This window comes from Malurus melanocephalus, unplaced genomic scaffold, assembly GCF_030028575.1.
Source record: "Malurus melanocephalus ecotype Western Australia unplaced genomic scaffold, MMel_1.1 scaffold_215, whole genome shotgun sequence".
In the NCBI taxonomy this organism is placed as follows: Eukaryota; Metazoa; Chordata; class Aves; order Passeriformes; family Maluridae; genus Malurus; species Malurus melanocephalus.
In genome coordinates this window covers 564,080-591,100 of record NW_026623447.1, presented here as the reverse complement: position 1 = coordinate 591,100, position 27,021 = coordinate 564,080, and the positions used below count along the sequence as shown (strand labels likewise).

Below are 27,021 nucleotides of genomic sequence, written 5' to 3'. Positions count from 1 at the left end.
CAGGAAGGCATGGAGGACAGGAGAGGCTCTCAAAGTTCCCATATTGCCATTATTTTTCTGGGTCCAGAGAACTAAATGCCCCTACTTTGAGTTAAAAGGGGGGGGATAAAAGCCAGAGGTCATAGCCACTGCAAATAGCACACTCTGTTCCCTATCTTAAAAGTTCAGTTTTCAGGCAGTTTCAAAAGTTTCAGAGTGTAATGTGACCTGCCTGGGCACTTGTTTGTTTTATCAAATGCAGCWAGTTCGAATATTGCAAAGGAAATCAGATATAGTAGGCTGGGGGGCATGCAGAGAGTTGCACATATAAACACTCTGAGGAATAAAGCAATATGGTGTTTTCTGTATGCTTTTCTTTCCARTATGAGGGAGGGAAGCAAAACATTCTAACAAAACCTCCTTCTAAAGAAATAATCAAGGCACTGAGCTCTAAAGCCTTGTGTCACTGCACATGACTGGGARAATAAGGCATTTTGCATTGTTGCATGTTGTCAACACTTTGCTCAGTGTTGTCCCTTCGTGCTAATTACATGTTTACATGCATTGCATCACTGGGCAGAATTACTGTAATTATGTAAATACTTCATCATCAACAGAACAGTACCTGTAATTTACCAAACAAAAATGACATGAAAAGCTAAACCCACAAATGGAAGGGACTTAATCCTCTTTGCAGGAGCGGGCAGGAAGCTTTCAAAGCTGGAATATCCTGCTTTAGTCATCGGATGCTCTGAGACAGCACCAGGGCACTTGACAAGGTGTTTTAACAGGTACTAAGGAGGCTACGACACCAAACTGAACAGGGTGTAAATGTTTAATGCTCATCCATGAGCTCTCACCTAGAAAAATCTGAGCAGTGCCCTTAAGAAGGCTGCACGATAGACTCTTGAAAGMACGGGAGACTAAAAAACTAGGTGATCTGGAAATATTTTAACCTCTCTCCTATCTATGGATGTACAGTATCAATCTCAACCCCCTTGTTGCTTCTTTGAAAGAARTATGTGGCGCCTGGCATATCAGAGCAGTCTGTATGCAGCTGGATCCTTTTCCTCCAACCCCCATCCATGTTTTTTTTCCCCATTTATCTTGGCCCGGGTAGTTTGGGCTCTAGGCTGATTCACCCCCTGCACTTCCCGCACGTCCTGGAAGGTCTCAAGGGCCTGGCTGTCAGTAAGGGTTAAGTATCCAAAGTCAACAGCAGAATAAACCGGGACATTAAACAAGACAAGGAGTTATCCCGAGTGGTCATTAAGTGGTGAAGAGTAATACAAATAAGATCGAGTCCCAAGTGCTTCCTGGTAAGTGGAGACACAAGAAAGCTTTCAGCAAAATCGTCAGCCTTCATCCACCAGGAGCCGCGGCTCGGTGGAGCTCCTGTTGCAGAGTCACCTGCTGCAGAGGTGCAGTGCGGACAGTCAGGGCTGCACCCTGAGGGACGGGCTGCGGGTCACTGCGGGCTGAATGGAACTGCCGCCCGAATGGAACCCTTCGCTCCCGCCCAACACCACCTCTTCCCCACACAGGGCAGGTGCAGGGCCCAGGCAGGGCAGGAGCGGAGCGGCTTCTCACCCCGGGCCAGGGCATCTGCCAAAGGGGCGAGAAACAGCGCTGGAACCCGGGCCGAGCCGTACTCGGTGGCGGCAGCGGTTCSCAATCCGGCGCCGCGTTTTGCCGGCGCAGCAAGTGCCGGCTGTGTCGGGGGAGGAGCGGCGGGAGGGGGAAGGGGGAGGAGGAGCCGGCGCTTGGCCGGGCCGCTCCCGCCCCTCAGCTGGGAGCCCGCAGCCAGCGGATGCGAACTGCAGAGCTGAGCGGCGCCGCGCTGAGCCGAGCCGGGATGCGGGAGCCGGGCATGGGGTAGCCGCGCCGCCCTGCCCTGCCGCCTTCCCCACCATGTAGGCGAGTCCCGGGCGCCGCGCACATCGCTCCCCGCCGCCTGCACCGCCTTCGCACCGGGCCGGGGGGACCATGCGGAGCGCCCCGGTCGCCGGGCTCCTGCCGCTGCTCCTGGGGCTGCGGCTGCTGCTGGGCGGCGGCGCCGCGGCTCAGTACTCCAGCGACCTGTGCAACTGGAAGGGGAGGTGAGGCGACATKCTGCTCGGGCAGGGGGGAGCAGGGATTGCCACGTCCATCGCCGTCCCACCGAGGGAAGAAGTTGATGCCGAGCGCAAAAGGGAGGAGACCTTCCCGCTGCGGTGCCCGGCCGGGGCTCGGGGAACGGGACGGCAGACGGCGGAGAGCCGGGGCTGGGTGCGGATCTGCCTCGCACCCTCCCCGCGGGCTCGCCGCGATGAGACGCTGGGCAGCGGCCCCCGAGCAGGGAGGGATGGAGGGGCCGGAGCGAGCTGGGCTCCCGTCGGCGGGATTGAGGGGCCGGGGCGGGCTGGGCTCCCCTCGGCGCTGTTCGCGGGGCTGGGAGGGGGAGGGCGGTGCCGAGTCCGCCGCGGAGAAGTTTCTCCCCGCGACCATCTTCCTTGCGGCCCCAGCGCTCGGCGGAGGCGGCGGCCGCGCCCGGGGAAGCAGCGCCGCAGCCCCGTGTCTGCTCTCCCSGCTCACTAGCACCGGCCCGGGGATGCGCTGCACCTGTGGAGCGCTCCCGCCGCAGCCGGCACCTCCTTCCCTCCCCTGCGGCTCTCGCTGGCTCCTGTCCCCTCTCTTCCCTTCCCTCCCCTGCGCCTCCCCTCCGTGCGCGTCTCGCACTTCGCGCTCAGCCCCGGGGTCACTCCCTGCTCCGGGCATTCGTCCCGCGGAGATGATGGTGATGAGCTCTGCGAGCAGGGCTTGGCACAGCGGCCGCACTCCTGATTTATTCTAATTGCACTGGTTGAGAAACCTCTCCAGTTCTCAAGTGTTTATCTCCCAAATTATCTTTCCTTTAATGGCTTGTAATATGCTTAACGCGTGTGGTTGGGTCTATGACCTTCTTCTCTATAGGTTTAGAAAAGCAACTCTGCTCAACTAGCAAATGTGGCTGGGTCAGACTTACTTGGAGAGTAAAATGGTTCAACACTAATAACTATTGAGATCTGACTTTCTTTAACATAAAAGTTCGGCCAGTCTTTATCAATGGGCTGTTTTGGAGTAAAGAGATTTTAAAGGGGGGAAACAATTGGATTGACTTCAACAATACGATTTCTTATCTGTAACTATTTGAAACATGTTAATTGGGATTTACTTTTTTCCCTCTGAGTTTTCTTGATAATTGACGCATAGTTAATAGCAGCCAATCCGCTTGAAGATTAGTCTGTTTGCTAGGGATCAAACCTCTGGCAAACTCCTAATTGTGTCCTTTTTCTTTACAAAAAAACAAACAAAAAAAAAACCAAGCCCCAAAAACCCTCCCAAAACAAGCAAACAAACAAAACCAACGAAAAAACCTGCCACCAAACAACAACAAAACCCCTGAAAATGCTGTACCTGCTTTCATTCCAAAGCATACYAGTCGCAGTACTTACCTGGACCTTACCACCTGTTACTCCAGCAAGTATTTTAAAAGAATGGTGACAAACCCTTGTAATTTTGTCCAGTTTGGCTCTTATTTTTGTTCTATTTTCCTGGAGCAAGGAGCCTAAGGAAGCCCTCATGTCACCTGAGCAGGGTTGGAATAAGRAGTGCCTTGAGTATCAGCTAAGGGAGTGATGCTTGGGGTGGGGGCAAGTGAAATCTTGTAACTGAGTTTGGGATGACAGCTTGTTTTTACTCACTTGGTGTTGTTCTGTTGAGCTGAAGTGGTGACAGCTTTGTGATGATGCTGTTGGACATGCAGGGAATGAAGAGCACAGTTTAGTCTGGGTGGTTTCACTTGTGCAAGAGAGTTTAGGAGTCCAGGTGGATTGGGGTGTTGGGAGGGGATAAAGCAACCYAGGCTGGCTTAGGCCTTACTGGTGTCAAACAGGTGTTGTCGAAATGCTGGYAGTCTTATGGCCATTTGATATAATCTGATTTGTCCCAAAAGCGTAGGCAGTTAAAAAGGAAAGAAAGTAATTTGATTAATCATTAAATATCATTAATTAAACATTTCAGTGTGGATACTTAAAGCTATATGGGTTAGAAATAACCTTTTTTTTCTCTATGTAGAATATAATGTTCTGAAGTCGTGTGATGATTTTGACCTTGACTGTTAGGAAAAGTTATAAACTTGAATGCTAGACGTAGTCTTTCTTCCCCTCAATGAAGTCATAGGTTGGCTTGTGCTGGTGGATTTGAGAGTCATGTCATCTTCTTTAGTAAAGCTGAAGGTGTTTTCTCACCTTTATATACACATGTATATATATTATAAGCAACAATCAGAATATTCCAGATATGGTTTTTTTCCTCCTGGCTTGTGTGGAAGTGATGAGCTTATGCCCCTGAGTAGGATGAAGAGCTTCAGTAGGATTCCTCTAGATATCCCTCRTGCTTCCAGGGAAATCTGATGCAATGCATAGCTTGACACCTGCAATTTAAGAGCAGAATGCATAAATAACTGAAGTAGGGTTGCTCCCTACTTGCTCCCTTTTTCTTTAAATAACACCTGTTCCATGTTGAAGCATAAAGCTCACTGCAGAGACGTTGTGACAGGTTTTTCTGAGCACATAAGGGGATGGCTGAAGCCAGAAAGGGAGAAGAGGAAGGAGACAAATGCAGTGATTCAGGATGTCCTCATGGATTGGTATGAGGAAGTACTTGTAGAAGTAGCTTGTTACAGAAGTAAATCCCAATAAACAGCACACATTTAAAATGGATGATGGATGGCTCATCTATCATTGCAACCTGCCCTATGTCCTTGCCATATAWTCAAAAAACCAAAACTAAACTCAAATGACTTTGGGAGAATAAAAGGGCTCCCAGGTCTCCATTACTGTGCATGTGGACATGGTGCATCTGATGACTGGCTAGTAAAACCTAAACCTGGCACTAAACAGTCTCTCGGTGTGATGACAAGTCATTCTGACTGAAAGCAAAGCGACAGGTTTTACTGGATTATGGTGGTTGYTGTTAAGTAATGTGAACATGTATTTTGAAATCTGCTTAACTTTTGAGTCATCCTTTATTATAAGGCYTAATGTGTGCACGTACTTGTGCTTGATGTATCTGTCTAATGGCATCACTCTTGCCTGTGGGATATAATTGGCTTTCAGAAGATAATTTCAGAGTCCACCCTRTTTTTCATTTGAACAGTGTGAATGTTTGAACAAAATTATTGTTAAGGCTGTTTTTTTTTCCTCTGGCAGAAATTCATTGCCTCAGTGTTGTTGGGATCATTGCAACAGAAGTTTCACTACATGAGTCCAGAGTTTTGCCCCTGGTGTCTTCTGTTCAAGCACTCAGGCTGGAATGTGCCAGTATAAGTCCTCTGCAGCTTGTTTTGATGTTTTGAGCAKGGACAAGTGATGTGTGAGGGTAACTTTCTGCCTCTTTGCTGAGGGATAACCTTTACACTGCTTAATTTCATTTATTCACAGCTTGCACATAAACAGACTTCTGTGTTTTCTGTTGAGTGGCATTATGTGTGTGCTGTGGTGAAAACTGATTTTGTGGACCAGATGTGGATTTACATCAACTTGAAGTATCCCTTTGCAAGTAAAGTTTCCTGAATGTGTTAAGTACTACTGAATTTGAGGGCAAGAGACTAAAGGTTAAAAACTTGTCCCTCTTTTCTCCTCATCTGTGTTCTTGATGTGGCTTTYGAGATTCTTCAAAAGCACATGTTTGCAGACTCTATTGTTATTAAACATGACTTTCTTCTTTCTGGCTTCCTCATGTAACCTCTATCAAGTGGGTCACACCGACACTCACAATTATGAGTCACGTCAACAGTAAATGCAAACCATATGGTTTGGTTTTTTCCCTTTTTACGCATTGCTTCTACTTACTTTCTRAGTGCTGGCTTGAATTTAGACCCTATTCAGTACCTGAATGTATCTTTGGGATGGGGAGCTGTGTATTTGGAGGTTTGTGCTAAGGAACCAGGACTTGATGTCATCACTTGTGCTGCACTGAAATATGTTTTTGACACAGATTTCTTATGTAACCTCAGACAAGTCACTAAATCCTTTTAAATTACTCTTTCCCTGTCTTTATTCACCTGYGTACAAGTGGGAATGTTGTGATGCTTCCCTAAAGTCCTGCAAAGCAGCCCTATGAGGTGATGAAAAGTCTGGTTTTAGGTAGTCCTCTACAGGCACAGCATAAAAGATGCTTATGTTTGGGGACTGGGTGTGCAGAGCRTAGGAGGAGAAACAAGCTTGGTGGTGCAGTGATTTGCTCATCCTCGTTTAATAGGTTTGTGACAGGACAGAGACTGGGACCGAAGGATTTTTGCCTAATGGCCCAAACACTACAGCCAGTAAGTCAGGCTTCCCACAATTTGTTCTTCCARCTGCAGTGCCTGTATCGTGAAGTGTTGTATAACAGCTTTGAGTCAGTCCTGGTAAAGAGCTGGTGGGGTTGGTCTGGCATCAGTGACAGGCAGCAGGGGCTGTTTGGAGCTGCCCTCAGCTTAGGCAAAAAGCCACAGGGATTTGCTACTCATCCTTACACACAGTGGTTTGCTCACCTCTCAGTGAGCAGCTGGCCCTGGGACCCTGTGTTGCTCTCCTATCCCATCCTCGTGATCTCTCTCATGGAATGGTTGTTGGGGTGTTCATTTTTGGCCATGATGCTGGGACTGATGGTAGCCTGGTACCCCAGCAATAGTAAATGGCCAATAGTAAATGTTTGTCTCTCTTGCTGAACACGCATAGCTGTGTGTCTGCTTGTAGCCCATCAGAGCTGGGCGGTGAAATGAGCTTAAACCTCATAYTGGGGAGCAGTGGAGGAACAAGTACCTACCAAAAAAAGCAGCACAGTTCAGTGCTTCTGCAGCTATGACTAAGGAGTGGGGTGTCGTTTCACCTCTCCCACTTCCARTATGGAGATTTGGGCTGCCCAGCTGGCCCAGAGGGTATCAGGCTCATGCAGCATTGCTTTTGCTGCAGTTTACAGGGTGAGCTTGGCAAGCCGCCCGGTTTCAGATCCATTGGGAATATAGACTTGGAAGAGGAACAAAGTACTTGGARAAAGGTGGAGTCTGATCTGCAAAGCTGGAGAGCATGCTGGATTGAGCCACCAGGAAGGGAGTTTGAGCGTACGTGTTTTTCTTAGTAGGCACAGCTCAGCTGATGGGCAGTAACTGAGCCCAAAGTAATTTAATTGCTTTTGATCATGCGCTTTTATTCTGTTTAATTTTGAAGCCTATTACTAGTGGTTTGACATTTTCTGTTGGGGGATGATTTAAAATAGTCCCATAATATTAAGGCTGACGTGTTTCAAGAGACCTGTGCTGCTGAGCTGCATGGGCCTACACTCAGTGATGTCTGGGGCTTCCTGCATTTGTTGATGTGTGTCTTGGAAGGTTTGAGGTTGACATTCACATTGTTAGCTCTGTCATTTCTCTAACCTTCTCTTTCTTTCTCCCTCCAGTGGCCTGACCCATGAGTCTCACAAGAAGGATGTTGAACAGGTCTACCTCCGCTGTTCTGAAGGGTCAATAGAGTGGATGTACCCCACGGGAGCACTCATAGTCAACCTGCGACCCAATATTTCACCTGCCTCTTACAAACATTTGACTGTTTGTATAAAGCCCTTCAAAGACTCTGCAGGAGCAAATATTTATTTGGAAAAAACTGGAGAACTGAAACTCTTGGTCAGAGATGGAGACCGCAACCCCAGCAGAGTGTATTGCTTTGGCTATGACCAGGGGGGCCTGTTTGTGGAGGCCACTCCCCAGCAGGACATTAGCAGGAAGATTACAGGCTTCCAGTATGAATTGATGAGCAAGGGGATAGCAGCTGATTTGCACACAGCTTCTGGTGAGTTCCGGGCTATTGTCATACTTTCACGTCCTGTATTGGATGCGTAACAGATGGTAGAGTGAGTGAGTGAGTGGGAAAGTGATTGGATCTGAGTTTCGTGTGCTTTTAAGGACATGTTTTATAAACAGAACTATTGCAGAAGAATTGATTTGGTTTTTGTTTTGGTTTTTTTTTTTTTTTTTGGAAGCTGGTAGCATAGGCTGAATTCCAGTGATTTGTTGAGGGAGACACTGAAGGATTCTCCCCTTGCAGGGGTGGGGTGTATCACCGGAGCTGGCTTTGCCCTATACTGAACTCCAGCTTGAACTGGGCTTCCCAGCCTTGCTGTAACACTTTTCTAACTACTTTTTTACTCCGTTTTTAAGACCCTGCTGCATGGTTTGAATAATAAACATTTGAACAAGGAGGCACTCCTTTGCCTTGGTGGTTTTTTTCCCCTTTGCAACTAGTGCTACTTGCTGACCTAATTWTTGCTTTTTYTCTCTCTTTTTTTTTTTTTTTTAGTTTAAACAAGTAAAATGCTGTGTTTCTTCCTCAGCTATGCTTATTACACTCTCCTGAACATTACTGTGCCAGGGCAGAGCTCTTCAACACTATGACAATACTTCTACAGGACACTGTTGCCTTCTCTCTCAACCATTATGCAAAACAAGTTTTGTAGGAGGGGTTTTACTCCAATGAAAAGCTTATAGTAAAGAGGAGTGAACAAACTGAGAGATCTTCCAAGCCTGTAAAGTGTGATACTAAATAGCATTTGGAACAATGGCTCTTGGTTTGACCTAAGTGTACTGAGCAATTAGTTTAAGAAGAAAAACTGGCATTTGTGAAGGATGACAAGGAGAAACTGGAATTCCCTTTAGATAGGTGGGATCTGGTTCATGAATCTTACCCATTCAAAATTGCCTCTAGCTTTTAGCCCCAAAATCATGGAGGGGGGATTTCCAGAATAGCCCAAGGAATAGCAGATTTAGGGTAGTTTGTCTCAAATAACTGGAACAGTTTCAAGGTTTAGGTATTTTGAGTGGGGAACCAGTTTTGTGGCAACCAGATTTCTCTTTTGAAATGTGGGCTTTGTTCTTTTGAGTGAAGGCAGCRAGAAGAGTCCTCAGAGCACACTTGGGATGACTCAGCCCAGGGCAAACCCAATGTTTAGTGAGGCTGAGTAGCCCAAGAGCTGTACTTAGGCTGGCCAGACTCTGCTGTGCTGATGCCACTTGCTTTGCTGAGATGCTGCTTGATAAGCGGTGGCGTGACTAATTAAACTGCAGCCCTATCTTCCAGGGATATCTTCTCTGGGATAAGTGATTGCAGAACTTGTTCCATCCTSTGCCTTCCCCTGGCTGCTTTCCACATCAGGCTCTGGATTGTATGTTTGTGTATTTGTGCACACTCGCAGCCCTGCCAATGCTAAATGTTGTCACGCCAGCTCGAATGGGGYTTTATTTTTGTGCAGCTCTGAGCTTTTTTCAGCTCAGCTGGGCAGWGCTGGGCTCAGGGCTGATGCAGTAACCCCGGGAACTGACAGGTGGCAGCTTTGCCATTAAAACAAAAAAAACTATAAACACAAATATTTCAAATTTTAAGTYGCTGCCTTTACTTTTGCCGTGCTCACCACTGATAGCTTATTATTGAGCATTCTGTACTTTYAGCAGACTGCTCTGCTATATAAAAAAAGTGCTGCAAATGAAGTTCAGTGTCTCTGCAGAGCTGCTTTCCCAGTAAGATCATTTGTGCAAAGATGAATACATACTSTGCAGAATGTCAGCTATGTAGTAAAATTCCATTGCAGAAGACATTAAATACATTGTTTAATCAGTTATTTGGAGAATGTTCCCAGATTCAGTGCTGCTTTCTCTGTCAGGCTGTGAGGATGGAGACAAAGGCTAGTGAGAAGTCACTTAAACTTACTAAGAAAATSCTATGCTCTTTTCTTTTCCAAAATAGTGGACATTGCTTTTGCATATAGTAGAATAATATGACAGAAATACTGCTTGTCACTGCTGGGTTTGGTCTGCACACAGAGAGGGTTTCTCCTGAATTTTCCTTGCATTGAGGACTTGCTGCTGACATCCTTCACCRTCACAACCCAGCACAAACTGCTGTGTTTTCAGACAAAACTCTTCTTTACACATAAAATCTTKGAGGTTTTTTGAGCTGATGGGACTATTTTTCAGAGAGTTTCAGAAATCAAACTGAGAGCTGAATCCAGTTACAGCCYTCCTCTTTAATAGGCTCATTAAATCACTTTTTCAACGACTGTTGTATTTTCAGCTGTAACAGATACTGGTTGAATTTCAGTGCTGTCTTATGAAACAATGTGGTAGAGAATCTGTTCCATTCTCCAAGTGTCATGTTTGGCCAGAAGAAGCTTTTTAATAGTTCATCAGCAGAGCCTKGAGGGCAAACTAGGGATCTCTATTGTATTTTAAATTATTTCTCTTGCCTTTTTTTGGATCTCCAGACTCCAGGGAGGGGGTGTAGGGTGAAAACATGATGAAAATGCCATACATGACTCTTTCCCTACTTACTTAGATGAGCACTTTCATTCTCCTATAAATATCTATATGTCTGGGGGAACTGCCAAATAGCTGCCTTTTGAGGCTTCCACAGAGCAATATATTTGAGGCTCTTTGCAGTTCAAGGGCCTCCTTTCTTCTGGAGATGCTTCTGGTTTCTCTGTGAAACCTCAGAAGAAATGCCCTTTATTGAGCTGTTCTTTGGAGGGGGAAGTTTACAATCACCAAAATCACTGGAGATTTCTTTACCAGAGAGGAGGCTCAAGCCAGAGGCAAGTGCTGACCTTAAAGGAGCTRAAAATTGGGTTTGAGGTTCTGCATTTCCCACCAGCCTTGCTTCAGTCCTTGTTCACAAACGTGGCTGACAGGTTTTTTTTTGCTGCTGCACTCTGGAAAAATGAAGCTGCTCACGTCTCAGTTGCAGTTTGACAGRGTTTAGCAGAGCTGGCAGTAGGTGCGATGAGATGACAAAGATGTGAGATGCTGTGTAGATGGGGGCTGAGATGTGCTGGGCAGAGGAAGTGGCAGTGCTTCTGATGGCAAAGAACTGAAAATTGCAAATACTGCATTATTTTCCTCTTCAGAGTGGGGAGATGAYTATCATAAAAGACCCGGGTGTGGGGCTCACTAATCCAGCCCTTGTGCAATAACTACGTGCTAACAACTTCTCCCTTCTTTCCCTAAATGCTGKGTTTGTTTCCTGGTGATAATTGTTGTACTCTGCCCTTGAGTTTACTCTCTCTTCCTAACCCGGCATCCCAGAGCTGATTAAAGAGTGTAAGTCATCTSTTTAATACTTTAATGACCTGTTATGTCCCTAGAGTCCTGACATTGCAGGGTGCATCAACAAATCAACAATGCTTGGCATGGTGCCTGTGGTTTAATTAGAAATCCTCMAGTTTTATTAGTTTACAGCCATTCTTTCCCACTTAATCAGAGTCYAGCAAATAATTCAGTAGAAAACATATTCAGGTTCTGAATTGGCCTTTCCCTTTTTTTSTAAAGGTTGAATGACACAGGGCAGTCTTATCAATAATTTAGCTTTTGGGCACTTAACCCTTTTCTTGGCTCTGATTCTGCATTACCACATTCTCTYAAGATTTTCCTAACTGTAGGAAGAATTTGTACTATATTGATAGTTTTTGATTCAGGCTGCTAACATCTGGTATGGAGCATTTCTTACTGTGATAGTAGCAGTCAAAAAATGCATTTCAATGGGGTGTAATTTCTTAAGATGCAAAGAGGAGTGAAGRGAAGCCTGCCACAGTGCTTGGTACWATTTAGTGGGAGTAGTCCCTAAAAARTGTCACCTTGACAATTCAGGCATCYTGATGGGTGTGTTCTCTCTTCRTATCCAAAGTGATGGTTGACTGAAAGTRCTTTTGATTTCAGATTAGGTTTTGGGCTGCACCCCTCTATCATTCTCATCCACACTGATGGTCCATTAACTTCAGCTCATGTTTTGCAGCCATGCTCYGAAGCCTCAATGTTTGTCCAAATGAAGAACTGAGGCACTGTGACATTTTGGCCTGAGGCCATTTGAGAGTCAGCAGAACTTTTTAAAGTTGTTGAATTCTGTTGATTCTAATCTTTTCTGCTTGTGCTGGTAGAAAATACTCTGAGTATCACTATACTGCCTTTACTGGCAAGTAGATAGAGGTTTTGGCAAGTGTTGTTTGGCCATATATTCGACTCCCTAGAAGTTTTCTGAAGGTGATGACCCACAGGAGCTTGTCAGCTGTGCCTGGCTTAGGTCTGCTTTGCACCACAGCAGACTGCTTGCATTAAATTTCTRTSAAAACTRTGAAGGTCCCATGARAGTAATTTAYTTTTTGAGTATTTCAGCTTTTGCTCAACTAATCTGAAACAAGAATCTGTAGCTTTGACCAAAAGTTTTGGAGAAGAAGGTGAATCCTCCTCCCCTTCCCACCAAAGGACCTTTCTTTTGTTGCCTRAAGTCTGTTTCAAGAGTGTTGCATTGAGCTCTGGGTCCAGCTTTGTTCAAGCTGTGAAGTTTGCTTTTCCCATTGCAGACTCAAGAGGAGGTAAATTGAAAGCCCATTCATTACCCACCTGCTTTTGTGTAGTAAAAAAGTCAAACTTTAACAAAAATGCCCCTTTATCTTGATGGCATCTACAGRCTTAGTGCAGGTTCTATTAACTGTTTTATATGTTTTCTTTATTAATGCTGGGTACCTGGCTGAGAATATTAATTCATAGGAGGTACAGCACTTGGGTGGGTATCTGAAAAACAAGGCAAAACTGGATAAATCCAGTTAAATACTTAACAGTGTTCAGCTATTTCCTGTAYGCTGTTAATTCACTGTCCTGAGAAAACAGATTGGAAATTCAGAAAACTCATTATGTATTTGGGCTATGACAATGTTTCTGCTAACAAATGGCTTTTTAAAGCACCCTTCTTAACTTTTGATCTTTAATGCAGTGTGTGTTTGSTAGAGTGGGGCATCCTATCTCTGCAGATATCCCCTCTTAGGGCTCTATTGTCATTCCAGCTTGTGGGCTCCTAATCTCRTGCTTTCCTCTGGTTCCTCACAAATATCCAATCTTTTTTCTTTCTTGGAGGCTTGGTGTGCTGCTTAGCTTTGTAACCTGAAGCAGCAGATCATGAAATCACAGAATGGTTTGTATTGGAAGAGACCTTTAAAGTTGGTCTCGTCCAACCCTCTGCCATGTGCAGGGACCTTCCACTAGACAACATTGCTCAGAGCCCCATGCAAGCTGGCTTTGAATGTTTCCAAGTTTAGGGCATTTATCAATGCTCTGGGCATCCTGTTGCAGTATTTCACCATCTCACACTGGTGTGTATTTCCCTTCTTGTCAGGTGCAAACTTGCTGGTGTTTTGTCCCAAGGCTGGCGAGCAGGATGCTGTGCCTGCTCTCAGTCCAGGTAACCATGACTGAGCTCCTTGCTGCCTGGGCTGAAGAGACAATGGAAAGAGGCACTTGGAGCACTTGAAATGAAAGTCCCTCTGACCTTTACACTCAGCACAGGCTCTGTTTGAGTAATTGTGACCATCTGTGATATTGGCACCTTGCTATGGGGCAGAGTGGGAGCACCACTGGGTGCTGCATGGGCTCCAATACACCCCATCAGATTAGAAAAATAGTTTGCTTTGTATTTTTCCCCTCCCTGTTTTCYGCACAGGTTAAAACTCTCATACCTCTTGGGATTCGAACTGGATGGTTTTTAAGAACCCTTCCAACCCAAAGCATCCCATCCTGTGTCTCCATGATTTGCACAGAACATTTTGATATTGCACTCCTCCTGTTGGGTTTGGTGGTAAAATGAATTGCAAACAGCAAAGCAAAGTCGAGGGATCTGCTCTTTAAGCCTGAGCACAYCTTGTTGTGTGGCTCACCTGTGCACCCAAAGGTTTGATGGTTTGTTTGCCTTTTCTCTAAAAGGTCATAAGCAAGTTTTAAGAGAAAAACWTCAGAAAACAGCCTTTCTTGCAGTTTCTCAAAATCCATTTCAATTATTGGCCTGGTAAGGGATCTTTMTGACACTCCTGATTTAGGATACAGTATTTCAAATGTTTTTCAGTGTGCTCCTCCTCCTTGCCGCAGTATTGCCACACTAACTTTGACTTTCCCATAGTAATGGATGAAACAAAACTTGGTACAAAGTAACTATTAAAACATAARCACCATTCCCTAACCCTAATGTGGAAAAAACACATTTAAATCTAGTTTTTGAGGGTGTGTCATGGGTCAGCATCTAGCTGGATCAGGCTGGCTGCAGTATAACACTGCCTGGAGTGGGATTAACTTTGAGAAGCTGGAAACCTGCTCCAGTTACTCAATGTGCYTGAAGTGGTCAGGTTTGTAGTGAATGATTGACTGGGTGGGAGAGTTTGAGAGCAAAGTTTTTGGTTTATTTCCCRTATGGAATGGTTTCAAAGTGCTGTTCTGATGCTCAGGGAATGCACACTCTCTTACATCATCTTGAATCGAGCAAGATTGATGTTTTGGGGACCTGAATCTGAAAAAATGTTGGATTAAAACCTGCCTTAAAAAAAGCGCCCCCACCAAAATTGAATGGATGCCCTAATTTAATCTTCCCTTCCCTCAAGAAAATGGTTTTGGCAGCATCTTCTCTGGCCCTGCTTGTCCTTGGATGTTGTTTGGACAGTAGTTGGTTTTGCAGTGGGCAGAGGAGGTGACAATGGGGCTGCAGTGATAAATACACAGCTGCAGGGGAGAGGGGGAAGAAAATGGCTTATTTTTGCTAGACTGGCCACGAATGCCGTTAGCTTATTTCCCAACTCAGTGGGCAGTCAAAACCAATAAGCAGTCAGGTGTATTGTCCRGGCAGCTGGGGCTCTGCTCTGCTCTGACCTTTGTGTACCGAGAAAGATGGTCCCACAAACAGATCTGCAATCCAGCAGAGTTGCTTGGCAGTTCTTAATAATGCTCTGTGCTTGCTCTGCAAAACTGTTTAGTTTGCTAATTCCTGAGGCTGCAGTTAAASAAGGGATGAGAGGGTGGGGAAGCTGCATTCCTTTTCCCACGTACTGAAACAGGGGCCAAATCTTTCCTGTGTTGGAGTCTTGATTTGCAGGACAGAAAATCTCTTTCACCTTAATCTGTGCAAGAAGCCAGAAAATACTCATTTTAATATTGCACAGATACTTGGAAGATGTCCTGGAACGAAAGCTGTGATATGGTATGTCTGACCTKGAGAGGTTTAATACTGGCTCAGAAAAGCTGCTGCCCTATGACAGCCTTGATCCAGTTAACCTTTGTTGCTCATTCAGATTTGTGGAAAGATTTTTTTGCTATGTGGTGTATGGGCACCTCTTGAATCCTGTAAGGGATTTGAGCATTGGCTCCTGCAATGGGCATAACCTCTGCTGTTTTCCTGTATCCTTTCTGTGTTGAAGCCCTGGGAGACCTGCAGTGATCAGTAGTGCTGGGATATGCACACAAAGCTTGTCTGGCATTCCATTGCCCTGTCTGCCTCCCAGGAGCATTCCTGTTTGTACAGGATGCACCTCTGCCCCACCAGAACCATCAGTAGCTTTACACCAATTTCATCTATTTGCAAGTGGATGTCAGAAATTTGAGAGAAAGARAAAGCTCCTGTGTAGAACTGGTGAATGAGTTTAATGTGACCAAGCMCTGTGTGCTTTTAAGCAAGAAAAASTCATATACCTCAAAGCTTTTACTGTTACAAATGAAAAATCTGAAGTATTTTCTTTTTAGGCTAACTGAACAATTTTACAGGATTGAGGATCTCTTGATGTGTAGATATAGCCTTTCCACAGTCCTTCCCAGGAATAGGCTGATCAAATAATAATAGTTTTATAATGAAAACTGGCCTTGTTCCTTCTGAGCTCTCCCACATACCAAAAAGAACTTGGTTTCTAGAAACAGGAAGGAGAAGGACTTGTGTGGATCTGAGTGCWCATATGCTTTTTTTTTTTTTTTTAAAAAATACTCWCTTAATCTTTGATCTGTCATTACTCCACTCTCAGGGTTTAACTTTAACCAGCCACTTGTTTCTTAATTCTATTCCTCTGCTCCATAGGAGGCTTTAATGGCCTGGACCAAAGGGGAGGGAGGGGAGGCTTTGTGTTCCTGGCAGGTCTCCAGCCTGGTAGTAGGTGCTGGCTGCAGCCTCTCCTRTAGCTTGGCAAGGACAGGGAGAAGTGCTTGGCTGCACAATTTCCCCAGGGTATGGGAGTAAAAAACACCTTACTTGTTCGTTTTCTGCTGTGAAAGTACTGCATGGCACCTCATCTGAGTTCTGTCTTAGCTATCAAAGCCCAACAAGGCATCAAAAACTGTAACTTCACATTTTCCTAGAACTGACTCGTGCATGCTTTTACAAGGCTTTGGCGTGACATTTTCTTTAGAAGACAGAAGAAATATTTTTGGAGAGAATTTCAGAAATGGATGAGCCAAGCCATAAATCTTCATGGGTTTTGAGTCAGGAGATGCATTTGCTTTGGTCCTGCACAGGGATGGGCAGCACAGGGGTGCAGTGCTGCAGTGCAGTGTCTGTGCTGGGATGTTCTTGTAGGGTGGCCACCAGAGATGCTCTGCCCCGGCCCTTCTGCTGGGTCACAGGGGATCAGAGGAGCCCCTCAACCACCCAGAGSCACCTCTGACTTCCAGCAACTCATTTCTCCTCATCCTTCCCATTCCTAATCCCCCTTGGGCAGTAGCAGTACGTTTGAGGAAGGAGCGAGGCGTTTTCTGTGAGATAGAGCAACTTTTTTATGGCTTTACACTGGTGTCTTGTGCACATAGAGCACGAGAAATTCCCAGCAGTTATCTTGCTGCCAGCTTTTCCCTTTAATTGCAGTTAGGAACGGAGAAGGGGAAAGAAAAAAAAAAAAAGAAGAGATGTGTACAGGTGCTGCTTGCACAGGAGCGTGGGCTGGTGTGGTTGCAGAGACTCTTGTTTGCTTGGCTCTGCTGCTGCAGTGCAGAGAGAAATTTAACTGGACATCTGATCTGCTGAAAGGGGCTTTTTGGACATGATACATTGCAGACTTGACTGTAATGGAGGGTTTTTCTGGAGCTGTGATGAAATGGGTAAGTGTAGGAACTGGGCTGGGAGTCGGCCCTGATCCAGTCACCATTCCATCTCTGCCCACCCAGGGCCGGGGTTTGCCATGGAGTAGAAAGAGTAGAGACAGAAAGAAGTGTCTTGAAGCTCTGACACTTCTCATAATTTCTCCTGCACTGATGCAGCTCATGCATGGAAGTAGAGTTCAAGAATGTCTAATGCTGCTTAAATAAAAACTGCTCTATGGGTTTTYGTTTGTTGTTGTTTGTTTCATTTTGTTTTTAATTTTAAACAAATGGCTGTTTKTCTAGCTGATCTTTCAGCTCATTTGTTAGAATGGGTGCTGTATCTTGGAACAGCAAATAGGCATCAATTGCAATCCCAAAGAATTCGTACGTGCTCTGTATCTGCTGAGCCCAGTTTCAGTTTGAAAGCTGTTGCAAATGGAGCTTGCCTAGTACCAGATTTCTTCCTCACACTGTTTACATAAAGAGTTAGTCTTTGATACTTAGGGACTTTAATACCCTCTTGGAAGACAGTTCAGTGAAAAGATAAATTTCTGGTTTATGATCTCTTGTCCTAACGTTTCTCAGAACACAAAGGTCATCACATCTCTAATGGTGAGGTTTTACAATATGCTTTTTTWATTCTTTCTTTGTAGGAAGGAAGTGGTATTAATTCTCTTGGCACAGTCCATGCCACAGCCTGTGAGAGTCTGCATTTCATTAAACTTATTTGCAGGTTTAAATTGCTCTTGGCCAGTTTCTATATTTTCCRAGTTACTTCTGGAAACTTGTACATRTGTGCAAATTGAACTGAGTGTTAGAAATGAGCTAAGGCAAGGAATGGGAGTTCACACTTCCTTTTCTRAAGGGGTAAAGTCACAGGTATCCCTTTATATGGAGACAGCAGGGAAGGATGTTGATTGCAGCATCATGATGTTGTTTCAGCTGCTTCATCACCATYTTGTCCTGTGCCAAATCTTGCCTGTGCTGTGTCTGCAAAAAGAAGGGAATCTTTGAGTTTTTTATCTGTGCTTATGCTCCTTGTTCCGAGTTGCCTCTTCTGTTCAGCACATGGGCTCAGATTAATTTTCTAGCAAATAGGGGGATGAACACTTCTGCCTTCAGAAGGGCACTAAACTCTTTCACTGTGTTACTCATAGCATTAACCTTGTGTTCTTCAGATAAGTACAGTCCCTTTGGAGACCTCATTGCAGCCTCCCTAGTCCTCAAATGGGGCTAACAAAAATAAGGGAGCATAAAAAARAAGTCTTTTTATGTGGGCAGAAAATTGTAAGGGGTAACAGTTCTAAACTAAAGGAGGAGATATTTAGATTAGATGTTAGGGAAAATTCTTTACTCTGAGGATAGTGAGGTTACTGGCACGAGTTTCCCAGAGAAGCTGTGGCTCYSCCATCCCTGGAAGTGTTTAAGGCAATGTGGGATGAGGCTTGGAGCAAGCTGGGATAGTRGAAGGTGGCAAGGGGTGGGAATGAGGTGATCTTTAAGGTCCTTTATCTCCCAAGCTGTTCCATGATCCCCTGTCCAAGGCTCATTGATCCAGAAGTCTGGGACCAGTGAAATGCAACTCTCCTGTTTGTTCCCTGACTTGGTGTTTTCCTACTGCCACGCWGGAAAAAGTGCAGTGCTTGCAGAAAGCCCTGTAATCCTATCCCATCCAAAGACAGGAAAACCTTGTAAAACAAAGGAGTGATGAGAGAGCTCCTTCTGTGTGTTGTGACAGGGTGTCAGTAATTTCCAGCCCAGCTGTGTGTCAGCTGGCCCTGTTTTCCCTCACTGTGTGGCTGCAGGTATTGTGTTAAATGCAGGTGTACTGGATTCAGCTTTGCTGGCCTCAGCTCCCAGCCAACGTGTTCCTTTTAAACACAACTTGCTCTGACAGTGCAGATGCATTGGTGTAGTTTGGGTGGTGTTTTGGTGTGGGGGCTGTGAGGGTTTTGAGGTTGAGTGTTGATCTGGCTTGCTCAGGAAGAGCTTTCTGAGGTGGTGAGGAGAATTGAGGTGTATCGAGAAAGGAAAGGACTAGTCACTGCCTGGTAAACCAGAGTGGTTATCAAATTCTTGTCCACCTCCACTGCGAAACAGCAGATCTTTTTGTTTGGAATRTGAGCTGTGAGAAGTTTGTTTCATGGAAGAAATGCTCCTTCAGAGAGAAAGCACAGGCATACTTAAGCAGAAATAATTACAAGGATTTATTTCACTTTATAGTAARTTGAAGCAGGATCAGGGCAAGATTTTTTTTTTCTTGCTCATATTATGTTTGCCCCTAAACTCTTGTCTCCTAGCTAAAATCACCGATCCAGCAAGCAATTGAGACATAATCATTTTTGCTTAGGACTCAGAAAAATAACGGAGAAATGCACCATCTTTGAGAAACCACATCTCTATTTTTGTAATCTGCTCTCGGAAGTCTGTACTCTGTGTTTCCAGGAAGGAGACTCATCCCATGATGCCCATTCCAGTGTGGTTGCTGCCAATTACAGAGCTGCCAATTACAGAGCTACCAGCATGAGTTTGAAAGGTGTGGGTGGGTTTCTTTGTTCCGTATGAACTAACACTGATGTCAGGCTGGGGGAGTTGGGTTTGTGGCCTCCTGTGGCTGAGGTGCTGCAGCATGGGCTGGCTTGGCTTTAATCAACCTGGGCTGCAACAAAACCCATCTGAATGTCTTGAAAATACTACTTGTTTTAATCAAAATATTTAAACCTACAACTGACAGAAAATAGTGTTTCGACCCTGCCTGGACCTCCTTGGCAACTTTCAGTGCTTAAAAGGTCTGATTGCTCATCAAAGGGTTATTCAGAAGTACTGAGGTGTAGGTGATGTGTGCCACGGAAGTGCAGTTATATAAAGAGCTCTGTGTTTTCCTCCCCCACCATCCGTGCCGCACGCGTGCACCCACTTCTTCAYAAAACCAAAGGGTATTCCTCGGTGAAGTGGTTTACTGCAATTACTTTGTGTTAAACATTTTCACTTCTGCTTGAAATGTGTCTCTTCCTGTGCGTGCTGCCAGTGTGGGGGTGGATATCCAGCACAGCCTACCTGGGGACACAGGATGGAGAAGGTTTTTTGGGCTCACTAAGTGGGGTGTTAGCATGGTGTGCAGCATGGCTCCTTGGGTGTTCCTGATAGCTGGGAGGTTGTAGAGAGTACTGAGAAAAATCAGGACAGGCAGAGGAAACTTCTTGCTTGTGGGTTGGAAGCTGGTTTTGGGGTAAGGTCAGGTCAGTKGGACCCATGGGTGGCTGTTGAAACACAAATGTTTCAAAAGAAGATCAGGCCCCTTCATGTGGTTTCTGTGACGCCTGCAGCCAGAGCCAGCCTGTCTCGGTTGAGTGTGTCGTGCTGTCATCCTAAACCATGACCATGGGCCCTCTATAACAACCCCACCTCCTCCTTTCCGAGGAAAGGAGGGTTGCGTGCACACAAACCAAAGGAGGAAGGGCTGGAGCTGTGTGTGTGAGCTGAGGGGGACAGTGACACCACCCAGCACTCCTGAGCAGCATGCTAAACTGCWGCACTAAAGGGGCACTTAAATCTGTCCCCAATGCTGAGGAAAATGCTTCCTAGACAGCCAAACCCTGCTGCTGGTGGAGCTGGGGACCACCTTAGGCTGGGGGCATCTCCTCAGGGCACATCCCTCTCTCTTACCAAACGTTTCTGCCTCCCTGTGGAGAGATCCAGGACAGGAGCAGCAAAGTGTTTGGCAAAGCTGTTGGCCAACAAGTGCAGTCTATTGTTAGCATCGCCTTGTCCTCCTCAGTAACATCAGGTTCAGAGGGCAAATCGCTCAAAGCAGCTGGGACATGACTGCTGGCTTGTGAGGAATGGTGTAATTACATCTCCCTCTGTGGGGAGGTGAATAGAGAGGCCTTTGGAGGCCCTGGATTTGGGGGTTGGAGGGAGGGGGCTGCCTCAGGTTACTTCAGGTCAGGATACTGTCAAAATCCATCAAAGGCACTCCCAGGAGAGCYGGCAGACGATGTGCACAATGCAGGCTTTATGCCACTGGTGGTAGAGTTGAGTTATTGGCATCTGGGCTTTAGAGGGTTTCAATAAAATGTTTCCTTTTGGTCTTTTTTTCTCCCYACTTTCCCCCTGCTGCTGTATGAATTAAGTCTCTTTYAAACTTATCAAGTTTGAAAGAATCRRAGCATCTGATGTTGATACTGTTGTTGCAAGTTCCTAGACTCTTGGATGCAAGAACCTGGGTAGCTTTCAAGACATCTCCTGGGGAGTCAGGATCTGGCAAACACAGCTGCCTTGTGTAGTAACCAGGCCCAGTTCCCCAGAAAATGAACATCTTCACCTGCTGTACATGAGTGCAGTACTTTTCTTGTTGTTTGGGGTTTTGTTTTGGTTTGGTTTTGGATTTTTTTTTCAGTTATAAGGATGCTTCCTGTTGTAGCCTGAGCTATGTGTGTTGTTTTGACCCATGGATGGAGCAGAGCACCTGCTGCCCAATCCAGAGGGAAGGAGTGCTGAACTGCTGCTTGAGTGATGAACTTTTGTGTTAAACACACAGATTCCTTCATGGCTGTGATTCAAAAGAAAGTGTAGGCATTGCCACCTCCTAAGGATTTGGTTTCTTTTATGAGCCTTCATGGGAGTGARGCTTTGGTTGTAGCCAGTGGATGTTATTTGCTTTTTAATGGTCCATTTACCTCAGCAGTAATACTTCACATCTTGCTTTCCATCTGTGCTTCCATACCCTTTTTTTTTGCCACTTCCAAGATCTATTTGATACTCTGTGAATGCAGACGTGGGAGTTGTCCCACAGAAGAGGCTTTTTGGTCTTCATGTCCCTGGTGTTGCAGAGATGGGTGGTGGAACAGAATTGTTAAAGCAGCTCACATGCCACCACACTGCTGTGAGTCAGCTGGACCTGAAGCAGGTTTTAGGTACTGATCTAGTGTGAGCAATGCTGAGCACTTTTAATTWCCTTTTGTATTAAAAAAGGCTGCAGGATTTTGCCTAGGGTCCACAATTAAAATTATTTGGTTCTGTGTATACATGGAAATTTGTTCATTTGATTTATTACTGTGTCAGTCTATTTAAATGGAAGGAACCACTTTTAAAGTATTCTGTTTTTCATCTTTAATGTTGTTGCTTGTGTTGCACTCCTTTGGAAAATAGAAATGCCTGAGTCATTTTGGTGTTTTCAATTTTCTGATGGGGTTGGATGAACTACAGAGATGTCTAGTCTAAAGCAAGACTGTTTTCACTCAGACTTAAAAAGGTTGAGATGCCTTTTTGTTATGAGGTCTTTGCAGAATGAAATATTTGAAATCCAGCTGTGGGTTTAGAGGATATCCATCAGCTGTACTTTGTTTTGGAGCTTGTGTCCACGTGAAAATTCCACAGGATTTGTGAAGATTTGCAACTTCCCTCTATTTGAGTGATCTGAGTCAGGTCCTGATTTGGACAGACGGACGCTGGGGGAGAAGGACTTATGCCCTGGATGGATTTGGTTGGTGCCATGGATGAAACAACTCTATAGGAGGATGTTTAGTGACAAATACATTAAGACTTAGCCAGGGAAGTGGTGGGATCACCATTCCTGGAAGTGTTCAAAACATGTGAGGATATGGCACTTGGGGCCATGGGTTAGTGGTGAGCACGCAGTGCTGGGTTAATGATTGGACTTGATGATCTTAAAGGTCTTTTCTAATCGAAATGATTCTTTGATTCTATTGCAATTTTGTCAGATGAAACTTGTGTGTTTGGTGTAGCCACTGATCAAAATCTCTAGAGTCTAAAACGTTGAAGTATTTCTAGCCTGTATTTACTCTAGTACTCCAGTTATGCCCAGGCTTCATCTAGTTCTGCATTTCTCATTATATTAAACATTTTTCAAACTTTCCTGAAAAAGAGAGCTTAAAYAGTACATGGAGAAAGAAGGGCAGGAAAGGCTGGCTTGTTTCTGAAAGCCCTGGACACATTCAGACTAAACAGAAATGTGATTGATCCAAATGCTATTTTGCCTATTCCTTTTCTCTTGTTTTGGAGCTTTTTAAGCTCCTTGAATTATTCCTTCAAATATCCCTGCCCAGAAAAGTGCATTTTACGTTTCCTTTAATCCTATAAAACAGTGTGTTACACTGTGCATGAATCATCTGACTGGRTCAGATCTGGTGGATTTGGTTCAATAATCCTTTCTGGATCACTGCCTTTCTGGGTCCTTGGAAAAAATAAAAGGTTTGCCATTTCTTATGTCAGAGAGTGTCTTGTGCTGTCTAACAGGAGGGCTGACAGAGCATCAGAGGGACCAGCTGCACATTGTGTAGACAAGCTTAAATCTACTTTCARGTGCAGTGGATAAACTTTGGGAAGCAAGTTGGGGGAGGGGAAGGCCGTGACTATTTGGGAATCTGGTAACTAAGTGTTTCCAGATGCTGAGGTTCAAAACCTGAAATTTTTGGGGGTGGGGAGAAGTGGGGTAGCTTTGGTTTGCAGTTTGATGATGGACTGTGTGACGGAATCTCATCATCCAGTCATCTCCAGTGGGAGCCTTGCTTTGCTGGAGTTTGTGCCTGTGCTGATGCAGGGTTTCCATTTTTCTGGATGATGTGTTGAGATGATACCAGGTGGCAGACAAAGTTCTGATCCTTGTGCCACTGTGGACTGACTCCCTGAGCATCGCCAGGCAGGGCAGATTCTGATAATAAGCAAWTTCCTGAACTCAACAGGGTATTACAGAAACATCTGTATTGCAACTACAGCACCTTCTCCTCAGAAATATCTGGCTGAGTACAAAGAGGAGCCACATTCTTGCATTGATTAGATTAGTGCAGATATCCAAATGTTTCCAGCAGTACAGGAAATGGTCTTTGTGCTGCGTGAGCTCAAACAGATATGGGCTCGAGTTTCCGCTTTGCTTCAACGCCCTCCAACACATGTATTGGGGTTTTTTCCTCCCCTCTTTCCCCCCCTACTCTGTAACCTCCTGGATCTTTGATGTGGTGATGACTCAATGGTCCAACAACACTTGAGAGAAASAGTAAAAGAGGAGCTTTGCACTCAGGGTATAAAAGACACATGTTCTAAAAGCCTTTTAGTGAATTTACAGCAGTGCACCCTGCACATACACCCAGTACCAAAATATGTTTTGTGTAAGTACAGGGAGTATGTGCAGGGTTTGCTAGACAGGATATCCAACAGAACTGGTAAGAGATCCATATTCCTGCTTAGGTACAAAAATCTCGTGGAGTTCTAGTGTTAACTAGGGTTAGCCCCACTTCTTGTAGTGGTAGAGATGCCAGAGAGCTCTTTGGACTGATGGTGCCCATGTTGTGTGTGTTTGTTTAGTTTACATGGTGTGTTTATTTCCTGCTGCCCAGTCCTTTGCTAATTCTGACCCTTCCTGTGCAGCTCCCTGCCGACCATGCAGTGACACTGAGGTGCTCCTGGCTGTCTGCACTAGTGATTTCGGTGAGTTCTTGTGTCCCCACTCCCTTCTCCCAGTACTAAAGTGCCATCCATCAGCACTGACAGGCACACTTGGCAGCCTCCACCTGCAGTATATGTGGTGTAAGCATGCTGAGTATATGGGGTGTTTTGGGGAGCTCAGAACTCTCTGCYCAGSTGGCACCTCCCCAGGGTGGRCAGTGACACAGAAACCACAGCAGAAGGTCAAAGATTTGGGTGCGTCCAGGAAAGGCCATTGCTTGTTGCTCTATGGTGTTGGTTAACTTGACAACAGACCAAAAATTTCAATAATTGTCCATGCTTCCCTTTTTCAAGGGGAAATGAATATTAGCTGTATCTTTAATGGCTGAAGAACAGAAAGTACATTGTCAGGGAGCTTTCAGCATATATCTTCTTGTCAGAATTCTTCTTCATGATTAATGCTATTTTTCTGATGTAATTATTTTTCTGTTTAAATTTAATATGTTGGTGCCTTTTGCTGGACACATTACAAACATGAACTATAAAAAATCCAAATGTATACTGGAGGTTATTGGATAATCTTAACTTTCAAAATAACAAAGGTAGTGAAGTTCAGTTCCCCTGGTTGCACAGGCCCGAGTTTAGACTAGGGTCTTCCAAAGCATTTTTGAGTAATTCAYCCTTAAATCCTTTTTCTGTTTCCAGTGATCAGAGGCTCCATTCAGAACGTAACRAACGAGGCAGAAGAGCAAGAATCCGTAATTCACGTCGGTGTCAACAAACTGTACAGGCAGAAGAGCAAAGTCTTTCAGCTGACAGGGGAGAGTGGGAACTGGAGAGGACAAATAAAGACCTTGCTCGAGTGTGGGGTGAAGCCAGGAGATGGAGACTTCCTTTTCACAGGACGTATGCACTTTGGGGAGGCCAGGTTAGGCTGTGCCCCTCGTTTTAAAGACTTCCAAAGGATGTACAAAGAGGCAAAAGACAAAGGGCTAAACCCRTGTGAGATTGGCCCAGATTGAAACCCCCGTTTGGCTGAAGATCGMTTTTAGCATTTGGCCAGGAAATTTCCTGGCTGCAGTGAAAACTCTGAAAAAAGCTGGTAAGTGAGGCTGGACAGACCTGGAGGCTGAGACCCCACAGCCTGCAGCACTCACAGACWAATGGAAGCAACAGAGGTACGAGCTCAGAGGGCTGCCAAGCAAGAAAGGCTGGATTTTTAACCAATCTTGTCCTTATGAATTAAATTATTATATTTTTTTAGTGACTTCCTTAGGAAAACAAACAAAGAAAACTCCCATGTCTTAATAAAAAAACCCAAATGAAAGCCAAGATGCCTTTGTATCTTTTTAATACTAATTTTTTTAAATGTCTTAAGCTGATGTAGCATTTGATATGGCCTATTCTGTATAAATGACCAAGAATGTGGTAGAGCATGGTAAAAGATCTTAACATTAATGCTTTGTAAAAAGCTTGGTGTACAATTCAAAGTTGTTTCTTATGACAGAAATTTATGGAGCCAAACTCTTATGTGTGTGTGTTGTTCGTTTTTTTTTATTTGAAAGAATGTACAATTGCTGCCTGCAATTTTTTGTCCAGGCTGGCAAATTCTTTCCATTCCAGAGAAATAAAGGTCCCTGGATTTGACACATGCTGTTTAAAATCCTTATTTTTTTCCTTCTTCATAAGAAGGTCAGCTAGTCCAGATGTGCTCACAGACCAGTTCTGGGCTGCTCACTTATTTTGTGGCTTCTGAGCAGAACCAGAGTTCCTGTGAGGCATTGGGAACCGCAGTGTTTTTCAAAGGGGAAGCAGGAGCTATTTTTGGATATTTTTGGACATGTGTCCAGGCAAGGCTTTAAGTGTTCTCTCTGATGCCAAGGGCGTTATTTTGGGACTGGCTCCAAAGGCAGGCAGCCCCTTGGTGTTTAGTTTGAAGCTTTTAAGTCTGCTGGCTGGTAGCTTGGCATGAGGTGGATGTTGGTGCCTGTGAGTCCTGGGGGACATAGCCAGGCCACTTTGTGAAAAATAAAYCCTTTATTTAGGGTGTGTCACTGGTGCAGGCAGTGTCCTGGRCAGTACAGGAGCTCTCCCCTGTGTTCAGTCCTGCTCTTCCCCATAGCCCCAATCACCACTGATGGTGCCCTCACAAGGATTTTAACCTCTTGCCTGTGTTCATTCTTCAGCACTTTCCACTACTACAACTTTTAATTTAGGCCATTTTAGGTTCTTTAAATAAAAAGTTTCTACTCAGTGTCTCTTTCTACCACATCCCTCACCTCTCTCTCAGGGAATTTGCCTCTGCAGCTTGGGCAGGGCATCTGCTGCAACTCAGGGAATGGTTTTGGGTGGGTGCAGGACGTTCTGAGATGCGTGGTAAGGAGATGTCCTGTGACACTTTATCAGGGGTAAAAGCCCCTGATTTTTATTTGTTAAAAAATACTGGCCTGAAGTGAAACCAAAATCCTTCTGCARTTGTTTCTGTGAATGSCTCTCAGCAGYGGGAGGAGGACCAGTGAGAGAAGAAGAGTTCTCTGAGCTGTTTTAAAGTGGTCCTAAGAGGCTCCAGGACACTGTGACTACTTCTGCAAAGACCTCTAAACCCCATTTAGCACCTCCTTTCCAGCTGCCTGTAAGCCAAAGCCCCAAACCCAGCATCCCATTTGGTGCAGTCCAAGGTTCCCTCCAGCCAAATTGGAATTGTAAGAGAAATGGGCCAGGAC

At 45.1% G+C, this 27,021-nt stretch overlaps 1 protein-coding gene across 1 annotated transcript; it reads left to right on the top strand.

Annotated features, from left to right (window-relative positions):
• Positions 1 to 1,822: 1,822 nt before the first annotated feature.
• On the top strand, positions 1,823 to 25,945 carry METRNL (meteorin like, glial cell differentiation regulator). The gene is made up of 4 exons (XM_057374063.1): positions 1,823 to 2,078; positions 7,441 to 7,829; positions 24,281 to 24,340; positions 25,004 to 25,945. Exons 1-4 carry the CDS (start codon positions 1,966 to 1,968, stop codon positions 25,318 to 25,320), a joined length of 879 nt encoding a protein of 292 aa, XP_057230046.1. The 5' UTR covers positions 1,823 to 1,965; the 3' UTR covers positions 25,321 to 25,945.
• The last annotated feature ends 1,076 nt before the right edge of the window (positions 25,946 to 27,021 follow it).